This window comes from Ornithorhynchus anatinus, chromosome 1 (assembly GCF_004115215.2).
Source record: "Ornithorhynchus anatinus isolate Pmale09 chromosome 1, mOrnAna1.pri.v4, whole genome shotgun sequence".
Lineage (NCBI taxonomy): Eukaryota > Metazoa > Chordata > Mammalia > Monotremata > Ornithorhynchidae > Ornithorhynchus > Ornithorhynchus anatinus.
Genome location: NC_041728.1, coordinates 131,023,635 through 131,042,432, shown reverse-complemented (window position 1 = coordinate 131,042,432; position 18,798 = coordinate 131,023,635). Strand labels below are relative to the sequence as shown.

General features: G+C 54.8%; 1 protein-coding gene across 4 annotated transcripts in view; it reads left to right on the top strand.

Moving 5' to 3' along the window:
• PDE6D (phosphodiesterase 6D) overlaps positions 1–17,733 on the top strand; it is a 68,396-nt gene extending 50,663 nt beyond the window's left edge. For 3 of the 4 annotated variants that reach the window (XM_029066989.2, XM_029066994.1, XM_039912935.1), the window contains exons 2-5: positions 10,266–10,354; positions 12,869–12,994; positions 14,098–14,203; positions 17,056–17,733. In XM_029066989.2, coding sequence (XP_028922822.1) covers positions 10,266–10,354; positions 12,869–12,994; positions 14,098–14,203; positions 17,056–17,137 — 403 coding nt within the window. In that variant the 3' untranslated portion in view covers positions 17,138–17,733. Of the gene's footprint in view, positions 1–10,265; positions 10,355–12,868; positions 12,995–13,132; positions 13,649–14,097; positions 14,204–17,055 lie in introns of those variants that run through there. The other variant, XM_029067001.2, reaches the window with a different exon arrangement.
• Positions 17,734–18,798: the final 1,065 nt, after the last annotated feature.

Here is an 18,798-nt window from a genome sequence, read left to right as displayed (position 1 = left end):
GGGTCCAGACCTAATTTCCACCTGGGTATTCTCTCCCAGCGCTTAGTATGGTGTCCTGCGTGCAGTGAGCGCTCAATAAGTGCCAGCACTACTAATAAATACTATCATTGCTACTCATCGTACTAGAGAGCCGCTAGCAGGATTTTATTAATGACGTATACGTGGCCCGGTGGAAAGAGCCCGGGCTTGGGAGTCAGAGGTCATGGGTTCGAATGCCGACTCTGACACTCGTCAGCTGTGTGACTGTGGGCGAGTCACTTCACTTCTCTGGGCCTCAGTGACCTCATCTGTCAAATGGGGATGAAGACTGGGAGCCCCACGGGGGACGACCCGATGACCCTGTATCTCCCCCGGCGCTTAGAACGGTGCTCGGCACGTAGTAAGCGCATAACAAATACCAACATTATCATTATCTGTTGCCGAATCGTCCGTTCCAAGCGCTTAGTCCAGTGCTCTGCACGCGGTAAGCGCTCAATAGATACGTTCGAATGAATGCCACACGGGATCCTTCGGTGTTCGGGGGGGAAAAGGCCTCGTCTTCGGCTCTTAAGGCCCGCGGCATTCTTGGCCAGATATTTTCCCCCCGTCGACGTTCCCCTTTCGAACCGTCTGCCTCGAATGTCATTTCTTTTCGCTCGGTCCGTCACCTCCTCGGCTCCTGCCAGGCGTTTCCGACCCCGACGTTCCTCTACCGCGCACTCCTGGGTCCGCCTCAGAGGTCTCCGGGGCATTAGGAAGATAAAACCTCTTATTTTTAGCAGCCGTGCTGGGACCTGGAAGAACCTTACACCGGCTAAATGCGTGAGGGGAGGAGGGCATCTGTAGGTTTGCTTCCTTCGCTTTATTATGTAGTAGGTCCCATCCCGGCTGCAGGAAGCGGCGTGGCTCGGTGGAAAGAGCCTGGGCTTCGGAGTCAGAGGTCATGGGTTCTAATCCCGGCTCGGCCACTTGTCAGCTGTGTGACTTCGGGCGAGTCGCTTCACTTCTCGGTGCCTCAGTTCCCTCATCTGTCAAATGGGGATTAAGACTGTGAGCCCCACGTGGGACAACCTGATTCCCCCGTGTCTCCCCCAGCGCTTAGAACGGTGCTCGGCACATAGTAAGCGCTTAACAAATACCGACATTATCATTCTTCCCGGATAGTCTGCATGGGACCAAAATAGTGCCTTGAGCTCCGATGTAGATCTGCAATCCACCCGCTGATTTGTCTGGGGTATTCCTCGCTTGGTCTTTTATTTTTCACGTTCTCCCTCTGGAGTTGCCGTCGGACAACCCAGCTTGAGAGTCTGGATGATGTGTTTCCTATTTCTTTTTTTTTTCATCAGACTTGAAACCTTGCTCCGTCTTGGGCTGGTGAGCGTATCGGGTAGGCGGGAGGTTGATTCTTCTCATTTACCCGGGGGGAGACGGGAGGGAATTGGCCGACTACGAGTCGTGATTTCCGTCAGGGTATTTAAGTGCTTATTATGTGTCAGGCACCGTTCTGAGCGCCCTGGTAGATAGATGCGAGTCGGTCGGGTCGGACGCGGTGTCTGTCCCACATCGGGCCCCCGGCCTAAATGGGAGGGAGAAGAGATTTGTTTGTTTATTCATATTAATATCCGTCTCCCCTTCTAGAACCGTGAGCTCGTTGTAGGTCGATTAGACCGTGAGCCCGTCAGTGGACAGGGACTGTATCTGTTGCCGATTTGTCCATTCCAAGCGCTCAGTACAGTGCTCTGCACATAGTAAGCGCTCAATAAATACTATTGAATGAATGAATTTAAGCAGGAATGTGTCTGTTGTTACATTGTACTCTCCCAAGCACTTAGCACAATGCTTTGCACGCAGTAGGAGCTCAATGAGTACGGTTGAATGAATGAACAGGTGAACAGATATCATATATATTATTTATTACCCTATTTATTTTGTTAACGAGGCATCCATCCCCTCGATTCTATTTATCGTGATGATGTCGTCTTGTTTTTGTCCGTCTCTCTCCCCCCCGATTAGACTGTGAGCCCGTCGCTGGGCAGGGATTGTCTCTTATCTGTTGCCCAATCGTCCATTCCAAGTGCTCAGTCCAGTGTCCTGCACAGAGTAAGCGCTCAATAAATACTCTTGAATGAATGAATGGCTCCCCATTTGGCAGGTGAGGAAACGGAGGCCCAGAGAAGGCCGGCCCCGGGCGGAACCCGGCTTCGAACCCAGGTCCTCTGACTTCCAGGCCCGGGCCCCTTCCACTAGGCCGTGCTGCCCCTCCCCAGACACCTTGGTGCTTGAAGTTTGGTGCCGTGCGGTTCTCACGTGGGCTCGAAGCCAGCTTGGAGAGCAATTCACATTTCTTTCTTTCGCTCTTCCCTTATTAATAATAACGTTGGTATTTGTTAAGCGCTTACTCTGTGCAGAGCACCGTTCTCAGCGCTGGGGGAGATACGGGGTCATCAGGTGGTCCCCCGTGAGGCTCACAATCTTCACCCCCATTGGACAGATGAGGGAGCCGAGGCCCAGAGGAGTGAAGCGACTCGCCCACGGTCACGCGGCTGACAGGTGGCAGAGCCGGGATTCGAACCCATGACCTCCGACTCCCAAGCCCGGGCTCTTTTCCACTGAGCCACGCTGCTTCCCTTCGGACAGGTGGGAGGATCTGTGCCATTCACGTACGGACAGGTCCCAGCGGAAGCGATCGCTGGGCCTCAGAAATTCTGGTTTTTAAATAGGTCGGGCAGCGTGCTGGCTCGCCGACGCGTGGGAAAGAGTAATGTGAAGAATTTCAGGCAGAGGGAACTAGAGGTCTGCTCTTAAATAATAATGTTGGTATTCGTTAAGCGCTTACTATGTGCCGAGCACCGTTCTGAGCGCTGGGGTAGACACAGGGGAATCGGGTTGCCCCGCGTGGGGCTCCCGGTCTTCGGCCCCGTTTTCCAGATGAGGTCACTGAGGCACAGGGAAGTGAAGCGACTCGGCCCACAGTCGCCCGGCTGCCAAGCGGCAGAGCCGGAATTCGAACCCACGACCTCGGACTCCAAAGCCCGGGCTCTTTCCACTGAGCCGCGCTGCTTCTCCTAAGGGGAGGAGAGGAAAAAAAAAACCCCCATGGGTTTTCAGTATGGCAGTAAGAATGCACAGCATTTGAAACAAGCGCTTAGTGCAGTGTTCTGCAGAGCTCACCTCCTCCAGGAGGCCTTCCCAGACTGAGCCCCCCTTTCCCTCCGCTCCTCCTCCCTTCCCTCTCCCCCCTTCCCCTCCCCTCAGCACTGTGCTCATTTGTATATATTATTTATTGCCCTATTTATTTTGATAATGAGGTGTACATCCCCCCGATCCCATTTATCTTGACGACGTTGTCTTGGTTTTGTTTTGCCCTGTTTGGCTTCGCTCCCTGTCTCTCCCGTTTAGACCGTGAGCCCGTCGGTGGGCAGGGATGGTCCCTCTCTCTGTCCGTTCCAAGCGCTCAGTCCAGTGCTCTGCACATAATAAGCGCTCAGTCGATACGACTGAATGAATAAACGGTCAAGCCAAACTGTTGCCCGGCCTCAGGGGCGATGCGTGGGATTAATCAGTCCATCTAGGATTAACGTTTCTCTCTCTACAGAGTAAAGTCGTCGTCATGGCCCGGCCTTTTTTTAATTTTTTTACGGTATTTGTTAAAGCGCCCGCTACGTGCCGGATTTATCAAGCAGATTTATTGAGCGCTTACTGTGTGCAGAGCACTGCGCTGAGCGCTTGGAAAGTACAATTTGGCAACAGATAGAGACAATCCCTGCCCAACAGCGGGTTCTAAGTACTGGGGTAGACCCCGGCTTATCAGGGTGGAGACAGTCCACGTTCCACATGGGGCTCCCAGCCTTAATCCCCATTTTACAGGAAAGGTAACTGAAACCCGGAGAAGTGAAGTGACTTGCCCAAGGTCACGCAGCAGACACGTGGCATAGCCGGGTTTAGAACCCAACTGTCAATTCCAACCCGTCCATCCTAATGCGGCTATTTTATTATCAAGAAATAAGAAATTTTCCCACCTAAGCGCCGTGGTAGAGACGCTCACACACCATGGGAGCGAATCATAAAAAGATACGGGCTCGTTAAATCTTCCGTGTCTCTAAAGGTCTTTGAATCCATCGGTCATTTAATAGTACGTATTCAGTCATATTTATTAAGTGCTTCCTGGGTGCAGAGCGCTGTGCTAAGCGCTTGGGAAAGCACGGTACAGTAGTAAAGAGGGACAGTCTCTGCACACAGCGAGCTCACGGTCTAGACGGGGGAGACAGACGTTAATACAAATAAATGAAATGACAGCCATGTCCATTCATTCATTCGATGATAGTATCTATTGAGCGCTCACTATGTGCAGAGCACCGTACCGAGCGCTCGGAACGGACAAATCGGTAACAGATAGAGACGGTCCCTGCCCTTTGACGGGCTCACGGTCCGATCGGGAAAATAAGTGCGGTGGAGCTGGGAGGGGGGGAAGAGCCAAGGGAGCGAGTCAGGATGACGCAGAAGGGAGTGGGCGATGAGGAGATGGGAGTGGGAGATGGTGCTTCCTTTGTCCCGAGCACTGTCCTAAACGCTTGGGAGAATACGGTACAGCAGAGTTGGTAGCCGTGATTCCCCGCCCCCGAGGAAAAGGATCTTAATAATGTTGGTATTTGTTAAGCGCTTACTCTGTGCAGAGCACCGATCTAGGCGCTGGGGGAGATCCGGGGGAATGAGGTTGTCCCACGTGAGGCTCACGGTCTTCATCCCCGTTTGACAGATGAGGGAACTGAGGCCCAGAGGAGTGAAGCGACTTGCCCAAAGTCACCCAGCTGCCAAGTGGCAGAGCCGGGAATCGAACCCGTGACCCCTGACTCCCAAGCCCGGCTCTTTCCACCGAGCCACGCTGCTCCGTCCCGTATTTGCCGAAATCGTTAGAAAATACATCCTTACAGCTAACTGAGATCTCTCCTGCCGCAGTTTAAATCCACGTCCTCTTCTTTTTGTCCTCCCCGGAGATGTCACAACCTATACTTGAGTGCGGGGAGTTACTTGGTCAGTGTAGAAACCCGCGAGGCCAGCTCGCCTGCAATTTAAGGCACGGACGTGTTACTGGGAACTCCGAATGCGAATTCTCACCCAGATCTGTACCGGCGCTGATCCTTGAAAGGCGAAGTAAATTGCCCACCCACCGTATACCGATCAATCAGTGGTATCGATGGAGCGCTTGGGAGAGTACGATCCGACAGAGTTGGCCGCCCCGTTTCCCCGCCCAGAGTGAAGCGCGGCAGCGTGGCGCAATGGATAGAGCCCCGGGCCTGGCAGTCAGGAGGTCGTGGGTTCCAGTTCCGGCTCCACCGCTTCTCTGCTGGGCGGGTCGCTTCACCTCCCCGGGCCTCAGTTCCCTCATCTGTAAAATGGGGATTGAGACTGTGAGCCCCACGTGGGGCGCAGTCCAACTTGATTTGCTTGTATCCACGCCAGCGCTTAGTGCAATGCCCGGCACGTAGTAAGGGCTTAACGAATACTGTTATTCCTAACAAGCTTATCATTATTATTGTCACGGTATTGGTTAAGCATTCATTCATCCGTTCATCAGTATTTATTGAGCGCTCACCACGTGCAGAGCACCGAACTTACTCTGTGCCGAGCGCTGGGGTGGATACAGATATAAGCCGATCCCGTCTCTACCCCCTGCTGCCGTGCGACCGAGAGAGAGGCGGTTTTAGGTCATCTGCTCATCAGCTTATGGGCTGCAGCTGACCCTGAGTGATCCCGGACCGGCCCGGCCTAAATTTACCCCGCCTGGCCGTCGCGTCCGGGGGCAGAGCACTCTGAGAAGTTGCCGAGGGAGGCCCCGTCTTCCCCACCGCAAGAGGAGACGGTGACTGTCCGCCCCTTCGAAACCGTATCGGAGGCCCATCTCCTCCAAGAGGCCTTCCGTGCATTCGTTCGATCGTATTTATTGAGCGCTTACTATGTGCAGCGCTTGGAATGGACAGCTGGGTAACAGAGACAATCCCTGCCCGTCGACGGGCTTACGGTCTAATCGACCTCCCCGACGGAGCCCCCCTTTCCTCTTCTCCCGCTCCCTTCTAAGCCAACCCGACTCGCTCCTTTCCTCCGTCGCTCCCTCCCAACCCCCCTGCGCTTATGTACGTATCTGTCATTTATTTATTCACATTAATGTCTGTCTTTAGACCGTAAGCTCACTGTGGACAGGGGATGGGTCCCTTTATCGTTATATCGTACTCTCCCGGGACGCCAATGCTAGGAAAAGTCCAGGGAAAACGTGGAGGAGGCAGACGGGCAGCTAGACGGAGAGAGACCGTGACAACGATAACGGAAGAACCGTTGGAAAGGTTGCGGACGATGGCAGAGGACGGGACGTTGTGGAGAAAGTGCGTCGGTGGGGTCGCTGCCAATCGCAAACGACTCGACGGCACTTAATGACAGTAATGATGATAACTCTCCCGAGGGCGGCCGAGTACGGGGCTCTGCACGCAGCAAGCGCTCAGGAAATACGATCGAGTGAATGACCGACATCTGCGATACCGATTTTAGACGTGTGCCTATACCGGAGGACCGCTAACCGACGCGTGTTCCGTGGAGAGAGAAAGACACACGCACGCCCCTTTTATGAATGAAAACATCTGCAGTTATCGTCTCGGCTGTTTAACCGTCGTATCACCGTGCCTCGGTCTCGTCCGTCTCGCCCCCGGCCGGCCTCCGGCCCGGAACGCGCTCCCGCCTCTCGTACGTCGGGCCCCGGCTCTCCCTCTTTTCAGGGCCTTATTAAAATCATGTTTTTAGGCCTGTGGAATCCCCCTGCTGCCGCTGGAGCTCCCTCCCACCCCGCTCAAGGCAAGGTAGGAGGGGAGGGGGAAACTCCGGGGTTGGAGCTCGGAAGTCTGGCGGCACGGTTGGACTGAGACCGCCCGCTGCCGCGTCTTCATTCGGGGTTAGGCTGCATCTGCCCTCCTCCTTTCGTTCAGGTGAGCAAGCCTGGGTAGGAAACGGGTCGTCCAACTCCGCCGCACCGTCCTCCCCCGGAGCGCCGCGTACGGGGTTCCGCGCGCGGGCCCTCGATAAACGCCACTGACCGCTCGAAGCGAACAAGTGTCAGGTTTCTTCGGGAGTTGCTTTCGCTTCCTTACCTTGCTTCTCAGGTTCTCAGATTGATCTCGAGCCCCTTCCCTTCGCCGATTTTCACAGGATGAGCGTTTTGGTTCTTTAGTGGCGTTGGTTAAACGGCACTGCGTGCCTGACACCCTGCCGAGCGCTGCGGTGGATACAAGCTGATGGGGTTGGACGTATTCCTTGCCCCACGTAGGGCTCGAAGTGTAGAGAAGCAACGTGGCCTAGCGGCCAGAGGCCGGGCCCGGGAGTCAGAAGGACCCGGGTCCTGATGCCGGCTCCGCCACTTGTCCGCCGGGTGACCCCGGGCAAGTCGCGTCACTTCTCAGTGCCCCCGTCCGTAAAATGGGGAGGGAGACCGTGTAAAATGGGGCAGGAACTGTGTCCAGCCCGATTGGCGTGTATCCATCCCGGGCGCTGAGTACAGTGCCCGGCCCGTGGCAAGCGCTCAACAGATACCGTTATTGTTATTGATCCCCGTTTTAGAGGTGAGGCGCGGGACAGGGAAGTGTAAGCCCGTCACACGGCGGGGACCGTCTCTACCTGTGGCCGACTTGTTCGTTCCAAGCGCTTAGTCCAGTGCTCCGCACCTAGTAAGCGCTCAATAAATACTATTGAATGACTTACCCGAGGTCACCCAGCGGGCAAGTGGCGGAGAGCCGGGATTAGAACCCGGGTCCTCTGACTCCCAGGCCCACGTTCTTTCCACCAGGCCACGCTGCTTCCACACTGCCTGGCAGCTCCATAATCGCTCTACACACTTGGGGTGATTTCCAGCCCGGCCCAGAAAAGAGCCGGGTTGTTGAGAGAAGCGACGGAACCGGGCTCGGGCCGTCACGGACGGTTTTGACGGGAGTCTCCGCCGCCGCCGCCGTCGTCGTCGTCGTCTCCCTTGGGCCGGGTCCCGGCGTAGATGCGGGGTGATCCGATCGATCGGGCGCACGAGGCTGACGATCCTAAAGATAATAATAATAATAATAACAATGTTGGTGTTTGTTAAGCGCTTACTGTGTGCAGAGCACCGTTCTGAGCGCTGGGGGAGATACAGGGGAATCACGCTGTCCCACGTGAGGCTCACAGTCTTAATCCCCATTTTACAGGTGAGGGAACTGAGGCACAGAGAAGTGAAGTGACTTGCCCACAGTCACCCAGCTGACAGGTGGCAGAACCTGGATTCGAACCCATGACCTCTGACTCCCAAGCCTGTGCTCTTTCCACTGAGCCCCGCCGCTTCTGTAAAGATAAGGGAGCAGCGTGGCCTAGGGGAAAGAGAACAGGCCTGGGAACCAGAGGGCCTGGGTTCTAATCCCGGCCCTGCCACCTCCCTGCTGCCTGACCTTGGATAAGTCACTCAACTCTTCTGTGCCTCGGTTCCCTCATGTGCAAAATGGGGGTTCAAGACCTGATCTCCCTCCTACTTAAAGTGTGAGCCCCACACGGGACCTGATTATCTTGTATCTACCCCAGTGCTTAGCGCCCGGGAGTCAGAGGGTGTGGGTTCTAATCCCGGCTCCGCCACTCGTCTACTGTGTGACCTTAGGCCAGTCACTTAAATTCTCTGTGCCTCAGTTCCCTCATCTATAAAATGGGGATTAAAAGCACGAGCCCCATGTGGGACAACCTGATTACCCTATATCCACCCCGGCACTTAGAACACGCTTGGCAGATAGTAAGCATTTAACAAATAGCGTAATTATCATTATTTTTATTATCATTACACCACTAGGCTCATAGCGCTTCAATATTAGCGTCATCATCATCATTCTCAATTTTAGGTAAGAAGGGCAGGTATCGCATCCCCTTTCACAGATGAAGAAACTGAGGCACAGAACAGTTAAGTAACTCACCCATGGTCACACAGCGGGCCAGAGGCAGAACTAGGCTGGTTTTCTTTGTTCGATTTTGTGGTGGTTTGTGTTAAGCGCTTACTACGTGCCAGGCACTGGACTGAGCACTAGAAGCAGCGTGGCTTAGTGGAAAGAGCACGGGCTTGGGAGACAGAGGTCGTGGGTTCTGATCCCAACTCCGCCGCTTGTCTGCCCTTTGACCTCGGGCAAGTCATTTAACTTCTCTGTGCCTCAGTTCCTCGTCTGTAAAATGGAGATTAAGACTGTGTGCCCCTTGTGGGACAACCTGATGACCTTGTACCTACCCCAGCGCTTAGAATAGTGCCTGGCACATAGCAAGCGCTTAACAGATACCCTCGTTATTATTGTTAGGGTCGTTGCCAGATCATTCATTCATTCGGTAGTATTTATTGAGCGCTTACTGTGTGCAGAGCACCGTACTAAGCGCTCGAAATGTACAGTTCGGCAACAGATAGAGACAGTCCCTGCCCGCTGACGGGCTTGAGGTCTAATCGGGGGAGACAGACGACAAAAACGAGACAACTTAAGCACGATAAATATAATCAAGGGCACGTCTACCTCATTAACAAAATAAATGGGGGTAATCAATAATATATCCAAATGGGCACAGTGCTGAGGGGAGGGGAAGGGAGAGGGGGAGGAGCAGAGGGAAAGGGGGGGAAGGGGGTTTAGCTGAGGGGAGGTGGAGGGGGAGCAGAGAGGGAGCAGAGGGAAAAGGGGAAGCTCAGTCTGGGAAGGCCTCTCGGAGGAGGTGAGCGGGTTGGATACAGTCCCTGTCTCCTAAGGGGCTCGCAGTCTTAATCCCACTTGTACAAATGAGGTTACTGAGGCCCAGCGAGGTTAGGTGACACACAACTGACGAGCGGCGGAGCCAGGATTAGAACCCAGGTCTTCTGGCTCCCAGGCCGTACTCTTTCCGCTAGGCCTCGCTGCCTCTCGGTTTCCCAGTCAGACCCCTTGACTCTCAGCCCTCGCCCTTTCCCCTTAGGCCCCGCAATAATACCCGCCTCAAACCTACCTCCTACGGCTGCCGGGAGGGCAAAATCGGAGGGAGGAAAAAAACCCCCCAGAACACCTCAAGTCTCGGAGATTTTTCGTCGTCGGTTAAGAAAGGCCCCTCCGTCCGGCTTTCCAGTCCCTCCTCGTATTCCCCGGGGCCTCCCCCGGGTCTCATCGGCCGTCACGGCCCGGACGGCCCGTGAGTCGTCGGAAAAGCGGACGAGCGGCCGGCCGCGAGTCTCGGAAAGCCAGGGGCACGTGGAGCCAGCTCCGACCGTTTGCTTTTCCTTAATCGCCCGGGATCAGAAACTGGATGAACCTGCGGGATGCCGAGACGGGGAAGATCCTCTGGCAAGGAACGGAAGACCTGTCTGTCCCCGGAGTGGAACATGAAGGTAACTCCCGACCCTGAGTCCGGGCGGGCTTGTGACTCCTCGTGGGAAGAGCCGCCTCTTCTAAGTCCCCCGAGGTATTAGCGGGTCAGATGTTTGGGTGGATTCCTGGAAACGACAGCCTGTGGATGTGTCTGCTCCTGAAATTCTCCCACCCCTTCCTTTCCTCCTGCGGTGCCCCTCCTCTTCACTGGCCTTGATTCAGGGACAGCCCTCACAGGTTCCGACCGCCGGGCTGCGGAAACTCTCTCCGCGTTTTCCTGCTTCCCCTCCGGCGGCAGAAAATGAATCCGCAGACCCGACCTCGATCGTCCGCGGACGAGGGGAACGCTCCTGGGAGCTGTGGAGGACGAGCGACCCCCCCCTTCGTATACTCGATAATAAGTAATGAGTAGCAATCGTGATATTTAAGTGCTCACTGTATGCTAAGCGCCGTACCCAGCCCTGGGGCAGATGCGAGGTGATCGGGTCCTTCACGGGGCTCACGGTCTAAGGAGGAGGGAGGACGGGTACGGAGTCCCCATTTTGCAGTCGAGGAAACCGAGACACAGAGAACCTGGGTGACTTGCCCACGGCCGCAAAGGCGGAGAGCTGCATTCGAACTCTGGTCCCGTGGTTCCCAGCCCAGCGCTTTATCTGCTAGGCCACGCTGCCTCCCCTCCCGTCGCAAGCAGAAAAGTCAAGGCCCGGAAGCGATGGCATTTATTAAACGCGTTCTACGTGCCGGGCACTGTTGTAAGCGCTGGGGCAGAAACAAGGTCGTCAGGGTGGGCACGGTCCCTGTCCCGCGTGGGGCGATACGCTCTTTCCCCTTGCTCTTGTGGGCGGTTTCGAAGCGATGTTGCGGGGCAGGGTAACAGCAGCGATTGTGCTGCTGACAAAATCATCCTCTCCCACCCCTGCCCCGTGCAGTTTGGTAACGAAACATCCCTCTGCTTTGTGCCCCGGGTGAGGAAGAATGCATTTCTCTCCCACCTCTGCATTTAAGTCTCTGGGAGGACTTACCGTGCCTCTTCCGCCCTGATGCTGCAGAGGAAAGTTGGACTCGATCGTCTTTACGGAAGACTAGATAGCTATCCGTGCGACGTAGCCGCCAGAAAGCCGTTAGTGTTTCAGTGGTGATTTTAGTAGCCCGGGTGGAAAACAACCCGGAGGTTTGGGCGGGTCTGTGTCCCGGTGCAAAACCACCCCGCCTTAGAAACCAACTGGTTCCAAAGTCAATTTTCTCCCAACCTATTTCTCAACCTTTTAGGTCCCCCCCAAAAAAGGCGCGGGGGCAGGGAGGCTGTCGGTCTCTTACCTGTAACTCGATTTATTCATTTTTAAAACTCTCCAGTCCCATCGTGCATTTTTCAGGAACCCCCTGATGGTGTAATTGCCTTTCCGGGACGGCCCCCGGTTTTTCCCGTAGTGGGAGATGGAAGGTGCGAACCTGGGCAGGGGGCTTTAATTGTGGTACTCGTCAAGTGTTTACTCTGTGCCAAGCACTGTACTGAGCACTAGGGTAGGTACAAGATAATCAGGTCCCACGTGGCACTCAGAGCCTAAGTAGGAAGAAGAACAGGTATTGGATCCTCATGGGTTCAAATCCCGGCTCCACCGCTTGTCAGCTGTGTGACTTTGGGCAAGTCACTGAACTTCTCTGTGCCTCAGTTACCCCATCTGTAAAATGGGGATTAAGACCGTGAGCCCCACGTGGGACCACCTGATCACCTTGTATCCTCCCCAGCGCTTAGAACAGTGCTTTGCCCATAGTAAGCGCTTAACAAGTGCCATCAGATGAGGGAACAGAGACACGGAGAGGTGAAGTGACCCGCCCAGGGCTTCCTGTCCATTCCCCAGACCGAAGGACCCAGGACCAAATGTTCTACCTAATTTCGGGGTCTGGACCCCGAACGCTAAAATGCCTACCAGGTTCCGGAGCACGTGGCACAGCCTGAAAACCAGCGCTCGGATCCTGTCTGGTCGACTTCCCCGGATTTTGTTTCATTTATGGCATTTGTCGAGAGCTTAATAGGTACCAGGCTCTGTTAAAGGAGATAATCAGGTCAGACACAGTCCGTGTCCCACGTGGGGCTCACAGGCTCAATCCCCATATTACAGGTGAGAGAACTGAGGCACAGAGAAGTGAAGTGGCTTTCCACACAGCGGACTGGTGGCGGAGCCGGGATTAGAACCCAGGTCCTCCGTCTCCCAGGCCCGTGCCCTTCCCGCCGGGCCTCGCTGCTTCTCCGTTTGCAGTCGAACTGGAAGCTCGCCACCGTCGTGCCCGGCCAGTTGGTTAGGGAGGGATTTCCCGCGGGCTGATGAAGATAGTTCAGAAAGAACGTTCTCTGCCCTTGGGGCGGGTTCCAGGCGTCCTCGTCGGGGCCGTCGGATCCACGGAGTCCGTTCGCTGGCCGGGAAACCCCTCCGGAATCGTGCTCCAGCAGTGACTGGCGGCGATCCGGCCTCCTGGCGGCGTGGGCCGCTGGCGTCCCTGCTGCGTTCCTTATCTCTCTCTTTTTCTCTCACCAGCCCGTGTCCCCAAAAAAATCCTCAAGTGCAAGGCAGTGTCTCGGGAGTTGAACTTCTCTTCTGCAGAACAGATGGAGAAATTCCGCCTGGAACAAAAAGTTTACTTTAAAGGGCAATGCCTAGAAGGTACCGTCACCACCGTCGGGCTGAAATCTTGGGCTTCGGGGGCGGGTGGAGAGGGGGCACAACTTGGTGGAACAAGGAAAGAGGTCAGCAGCCTTGGAATTCCAACTCAAGACAGATTTTGACTTCTCCCCAAAACAGAACCTGAGCTGTGCTTCTGTGGAACTTTCCTCTGCCTCTGGGTCGTGGTTTCCTGCTGCAAAACGGAACATAAAATCTGTCCCCTCCCTGCAGCCCCTGCCTGTCTGTCTCTCTCTTCTCCTTCCCTTCCCCCAGGCCACTACAAGAATTAACCGCCGGCATCCAAAAGGAGCTTAGAACTCCTTACAGGGAAGGGACCCCGTAGGCCCAGCGTCTCGGTGGCGACGGTGCTGCCTTGTCGCTGTTTTTCACTAATCAGATCCTCTAGACCGTAAGCTCGTCGTGGGCGGGGAATGTTTCCGTCGTCCTATTGTACTCTCCCAAGCGGTCAGTAAAGAGCTCTGCACAGTAAGCGCTCAGTAAGTACGATGGAAGGAAGGAATGAAAGTCCGCTATTGACCTCAGTTGTTGTTCTCGGTGCTGTCGCCGCTGTCTTTTCATGAGCGATGATGACGACGATGGTGTTGGTCAGGCGCTTTCTCTGTGTCAGGCGCTGTTCTAAGCCCTGGGGAACATCCGAGCTAATCAGGTTGGAGACGGTCCCTGTCCCGTATGGTCTTAATCGCTGTTTTATAGATGAGGTAACTGAGAGCCAGGGAAACAAAAGGACTTGCCCGTGGTCACACAGCAGACGGGCGGAGGAGCGGGAATTAGAACCCGGGGCCTTCTGACTCCCGGGCCCGGGCTCTATCCTCTAAGGAAGATTTTGTATGGGAGTATTTAGTCCAAGCACCTCATCCACTGGCCTCACCTGCCTCAGGGGCTAATAGCACCACAGCCAGTCCCTCCCACCCACCGTAAGCCTGCGCCTTGGGTGCACAAGGGATGGCACCCCTTCCGTGGCTTTAGATTTCGGGTGGAGGTTTGGGGGGGGGGGGCAGGGGTTGGAAGAGGAGGGGCACAGAGGGGAAGTGAGACGCCCCCAGATCGGCGTGCTTCCTCACTCCGGCTTCTCCTCCCCTCAGAATGGTTCTTCGAATTCGGCTTCGTGATCCCCAACTCCACAAACACCTGGCAGTCTTTGATAGAGGCCGCACCGGAGTCCCAGATGATGCCAGCGAACATCTTAACGTGAGTGGTCCGGTCTTAGAACACAGCGCACGGCGGGAGCCGCTGCCCGAGAGGAAGAGAAGCGAGAGAAGTAGGCGAGGGTTGGAAAGGGAGCCTTATCCGTGGCACACGTCTTAATTTTCCGCCGTTAGAGTCTCAGATGGAATCTCCCCGTAGATCGGCCCTGACTTTTGAACCTGGTGCTTTTTTGGTATGTTTTTTTTTTTAAAAAAAAACAAAACCTCCCTTTCCATCAGAGCTGTTCCAAGGATATCGCAAATGTTTTTACAAATAGACATAACGCCCTCATGGGCATGCCCACCCCTTTCTCACTGCTGGCAGGCCTCCCGCAGCTCTCCAAAGATTAGTTGACGAAGAGCAGCGCGGGACCCACCCTCCGTCCCCGAATATGACAGTTTGGGCTCTAGCCCGGGTCTCTTCTCCGTTCAAAATCCCTCCTGTTCCTCATTTCCCCTTATTCCAAAGGGCTCAGCTGGACCCAGGTCAGCCGGGATTTCTCCCAACCCAGATTCCGTTGGGGGTTTGTTGTTGTTGTTGTTGTTGTTTTTTAATCCCCTCCGCTTCCCACACTCCTTCAAGGAATGTTAATCACCACCCACCATCCCATCCCACGGTCTCAAGTTAGCTCCCTGGGCCGGCACCGGCTGGCGCTTCCTAGAGCTGAGGAAAAGAGCTGTCGTCCTCTGAGGGGGTTTTCTGCCCCCTCCTTCGGCGACGTGGCCCTAACGTGGACTCGGGGAGCCCAGAGCACAAGCCACTCTGGCTTGCAATCCGATATAAGAAAAGGGGCCAAAAATGATTTAGTAAAGCTAAAAGAGAGCCAAAGCGTAAACGGCGATCAGTGTCGAACGGACGTAATCCGATAAGCCGGTTGCCGCCCAGAAAGATCGGAAGAGCGTTAAGCACACTCCCGGGCCGTAAATGCGAGTCTTAACCTTCCTCTAGACTCCCCCCCCCCCCCCCCCCCCGAGCTAGAGAATCCAAGGTTTCGGGGTGGGGGTAGGTTATGGTATCTGAGTGCTCACTGTGTACCAGGCACTGTACTGAGCACCGGGAGAGAGACAGGCTAAATCAGGTTGGACACAGTCCGTGTTCCACAGGGGGCTCACAGTCTTCATCCCCATTTTACAGATGAAGTAACTGAGGCCCAGAGAAGTTAATGATGTGCCCAGGTTCACGCAGCAGGCAAGTGGCAGAGCCGGGATTAGAACCCACGTCCTCTTGACTCTCAGGTCCGGGCTCTAACCACTAAGCCACGCTGCTTCTCGGTTTCAAATAACCCGATTTGCTTTTATAATAATAACGACGGCATCTGTTAAGCGCTTACTGTGTGCCAAGCGATGTTCTAAGCGCTCCACCCCAGCGCTCAGTACAGTGCCTCGCACACAGAAAGCACCAATACCATACTACTAATAATAATTGTTATTATCATTATTAATAAAGGCTCCAAAGCCATGTGCTTTCTTGCATTCCCTTTACAGGTTCTCTGACGGGGAAGTCTCCTCTGCTTCCTAGGAGAAGACCTCAACTTCCTGTCTCTCTGGGGGGTTTTTTGGTTTCGGTTTTGGTTTTTTTAAAAGCAGTATCTTTCATCCCAGTCCCAGACCCAATTCCTGAACTGGCAGGTATTGGCTCGACCCTCTCCCGGCAGTGTCATCAGATTCCTGGGACTCCAGCCTTGTTTCAGCCACCTGCCTTTTCACCTGTAACCCTTTCACCTTTAACTAGGGCAGCAGCTTGGAAGCTGAGAAACGGGCAAGCAGCTCCGAGGACTCATCGTGGAATTTGCCGTGCCATTCCTGGAGGAATGTATGCCGGATGTAGTATTGGGAAGATCGGTGGAATGTTTAGTCACAAAAGGCTTGGTCTGCCCATCACGGGGACCAGATTTGCATTACTCAGGGTGGCCCAGTTTCAAACTGTTACTGTTGACGGCCCCATTTTTAGCCTGATTTCAAGTTTGGGACTCGTAAGCCTATGCTGACCTAAAAGATTTCTTTTCTTCCTTTTTTTTTTTTTTTTAAATGGTCTCTGTTAAGCACTTACTATGTGCCAGGCGCTATACTGAGCACTGGGATAGATACCAGCTAATCGGATTGGGCGCAGCCCATGTCCCACGTGGGCCTCACGGTCTTAATCGCCATTTTACAGATGAGGAAACGGAGGCACGGAGAAGCTTACCCAAGGTCATAAGTGGGGGAGCCGGGATCAGAACCCAGGTCCACCGGACTCCTAGGCCCGTGCTCTATCCTCTAGGCCATGCTTCTTCTCAAGATCAGTCAATCAATCGCGTGTATTGAAGGCTTACTGTGTGCAGAACACTGAACTGAGCGCTTGGGAGATCTCAGTTGCCGGACGTTCGCTGTGCAGATCACGACCTACGATGAATCCAGTTTATGTCGCTCTTTGGAGCCACCTCTCTCGTCCCCCCTCTCCCGTCTCTCATCTGAGGCATTAGACTTGGAAGAATGCTTGGCACCTAGTGAGCGCTTAACAGTTGCCATTTTTATTGTTGTCACCAGGGAAAAGCAGCACAGCTTGACCTTCGAGGACCTCGGTTTCCTTCCTCCGAACAGGAAGAGTAGTGATAATCTTGCTATTTCTCAGGGGTCAGTGCCCCCCCATAGAGAGGCTAAGATCCCCTCTGTGGGAACGGGGGGCCCACAGCCGGAGCCGGCTCCTGAGAGAGCTCCGTGTTCCGGGTCGTTCACGGTCAGTCGGCGGCTTTGGAAAGTGCCCAGCTCCCAGAAAGCAGGCTGGGGCAGGGGCAGACCCCAGCCAACCTTAATTCATTTCCTCCTCTCTAACATCTCTATTCCCTGTCTTCTCTCCCCTCGTCTCTCCCTCTGCAGCGGGAACGTTATCATAGAAACCAAGTTCTTTGACGACGACCTCCTCGTAAGCACGTCCCGAGTGAAACTTTTCTACGTTTGAGAGCAGGACGCGTGTGTGTGTGTGTGTGTGTGTCTCCGGGGTCGGGGGAGGGTTTTTTGGGGGAGGGAAGGGGACTGCACTACTTTTCCTCTAGTCACCTGTCTCTGGCACCAGCCCGCATCCTTCCATGCGATCGACGCTCCCTGGGCTGCCAGGAGGAGGCCAGCAGGCTGCCGGCCGGCGTTTTTTGGGTTTTTTTGTTTTTAATCCCTGCTTGCCCACCTCTACTGGCCAGACCGGACTCCCCACCTCCAGAATGGGGCAGGAAGGAAAACTGACACGTCCCCAGCGCCCCACTTCGGGGCGTAATTACTGACGGATGAACGCTCACCGAGAACGAAGCCTGTAAAATGGCTGCCCTCCCTGCAGACACCACCGCGGCACCCTCAGCTCTCCGATGCGGGGATCGAGTTCGCCCTCCAGTGCCCCCTCGTTTAGTTTTCTCCACCATTCCTTAAGCCTCCTGCTCCCCGTTTCATACGTCCTCATACACTAAACTTGTAAAATAGACTGTGATTATTATTGTTATTATTATTATTATTATTATTACATAATGTAATTAAAACCGATTTATGAATTAAAACATTCCTACCTTCCTCGGTCTGGTGGCGGTCTCGTCTCTGCTTCTCGCCGAGCAGGGAAGCGGGATGGAGGGGTGGGGAGGAGGGGACCGATCGTCTCGCCGCAGCTCTCGTCCCAGAGTTAGATTCGTCGGCTGGTTCCGTCCCGCTGGGACCTGCAGAGGGCCAACGGACAAGAGGTTGGTTTGGGGGGTTTTTGCGGTATCAGGTGCTTGCTGTGTATTTTGGGGGGGGGGGGGTTGTTTGTTTTCTTTTTAACCTGATTTTAAGTCTGAGTCCTTGGAAGCCTATGCTGATTTACGAGATATTTTTTTCTTTTTAATCGTTTCCGTTAAGCACTTACTATATGTCAGGCACCGTTCTAAGCCCCGGTGCCTGAGGAGAGTGGGACCGGGCCAGGTCCGGAGGATGACGAGAAAGACACTGTACGCGCAAGAGGTATGAGGCGGTGGGCGTGAGAAACTCTCTTGACCGAAAGAAGGGAGGGGAGTGGAGTAAGGAAGGTGATTAGCCTGACTCAGCCTGGCCTCGGGGAGGCCCCGTGTGCCGCCTCAGTGGCCCCAGACCGAATCTGAATCGGAAAACGTCGGGAAGGTAGGGGAATCACGTAGGTAGAGAAACGATTTTATCAGTAGTCCCATCAGTTTATCTGCAGAAGAGTCGACAGTCAGCCCAAGCGTGAGATGACCAAAATTCCGGTCTGGAATTTTGGCTGTCGCACAGAAGAGGAAGCCCGCCGGCCACGGGCAACCGAACACCACTTAGCTACGGATGACGTGGGCGTCGATCGGATGCTCATTTAGTGCTCGGTTACGAGATCTCCCCACCCCGGGCTGCCACCGTGTCAATCCGGGCCCCTATCCTTTCCCGTGGTGAATGCCGCGTCGGCCTCCCGTCTCTCCCCACTCCAGTCCGTACTCGGCTCCGCTGCCCGGATCGTCCGTCGGCCCGTGTCTCCCGGCTCCTCGAAACCTCCAGCGGTCGCCCCGCACCCAACGGAAACGACTTGCCGTCGGCTTTAGAATGCTCAGTCACCTTGCCTCCTCGTAGTTTACCTTCCCGGTTTCCTGCCGCGGCCCA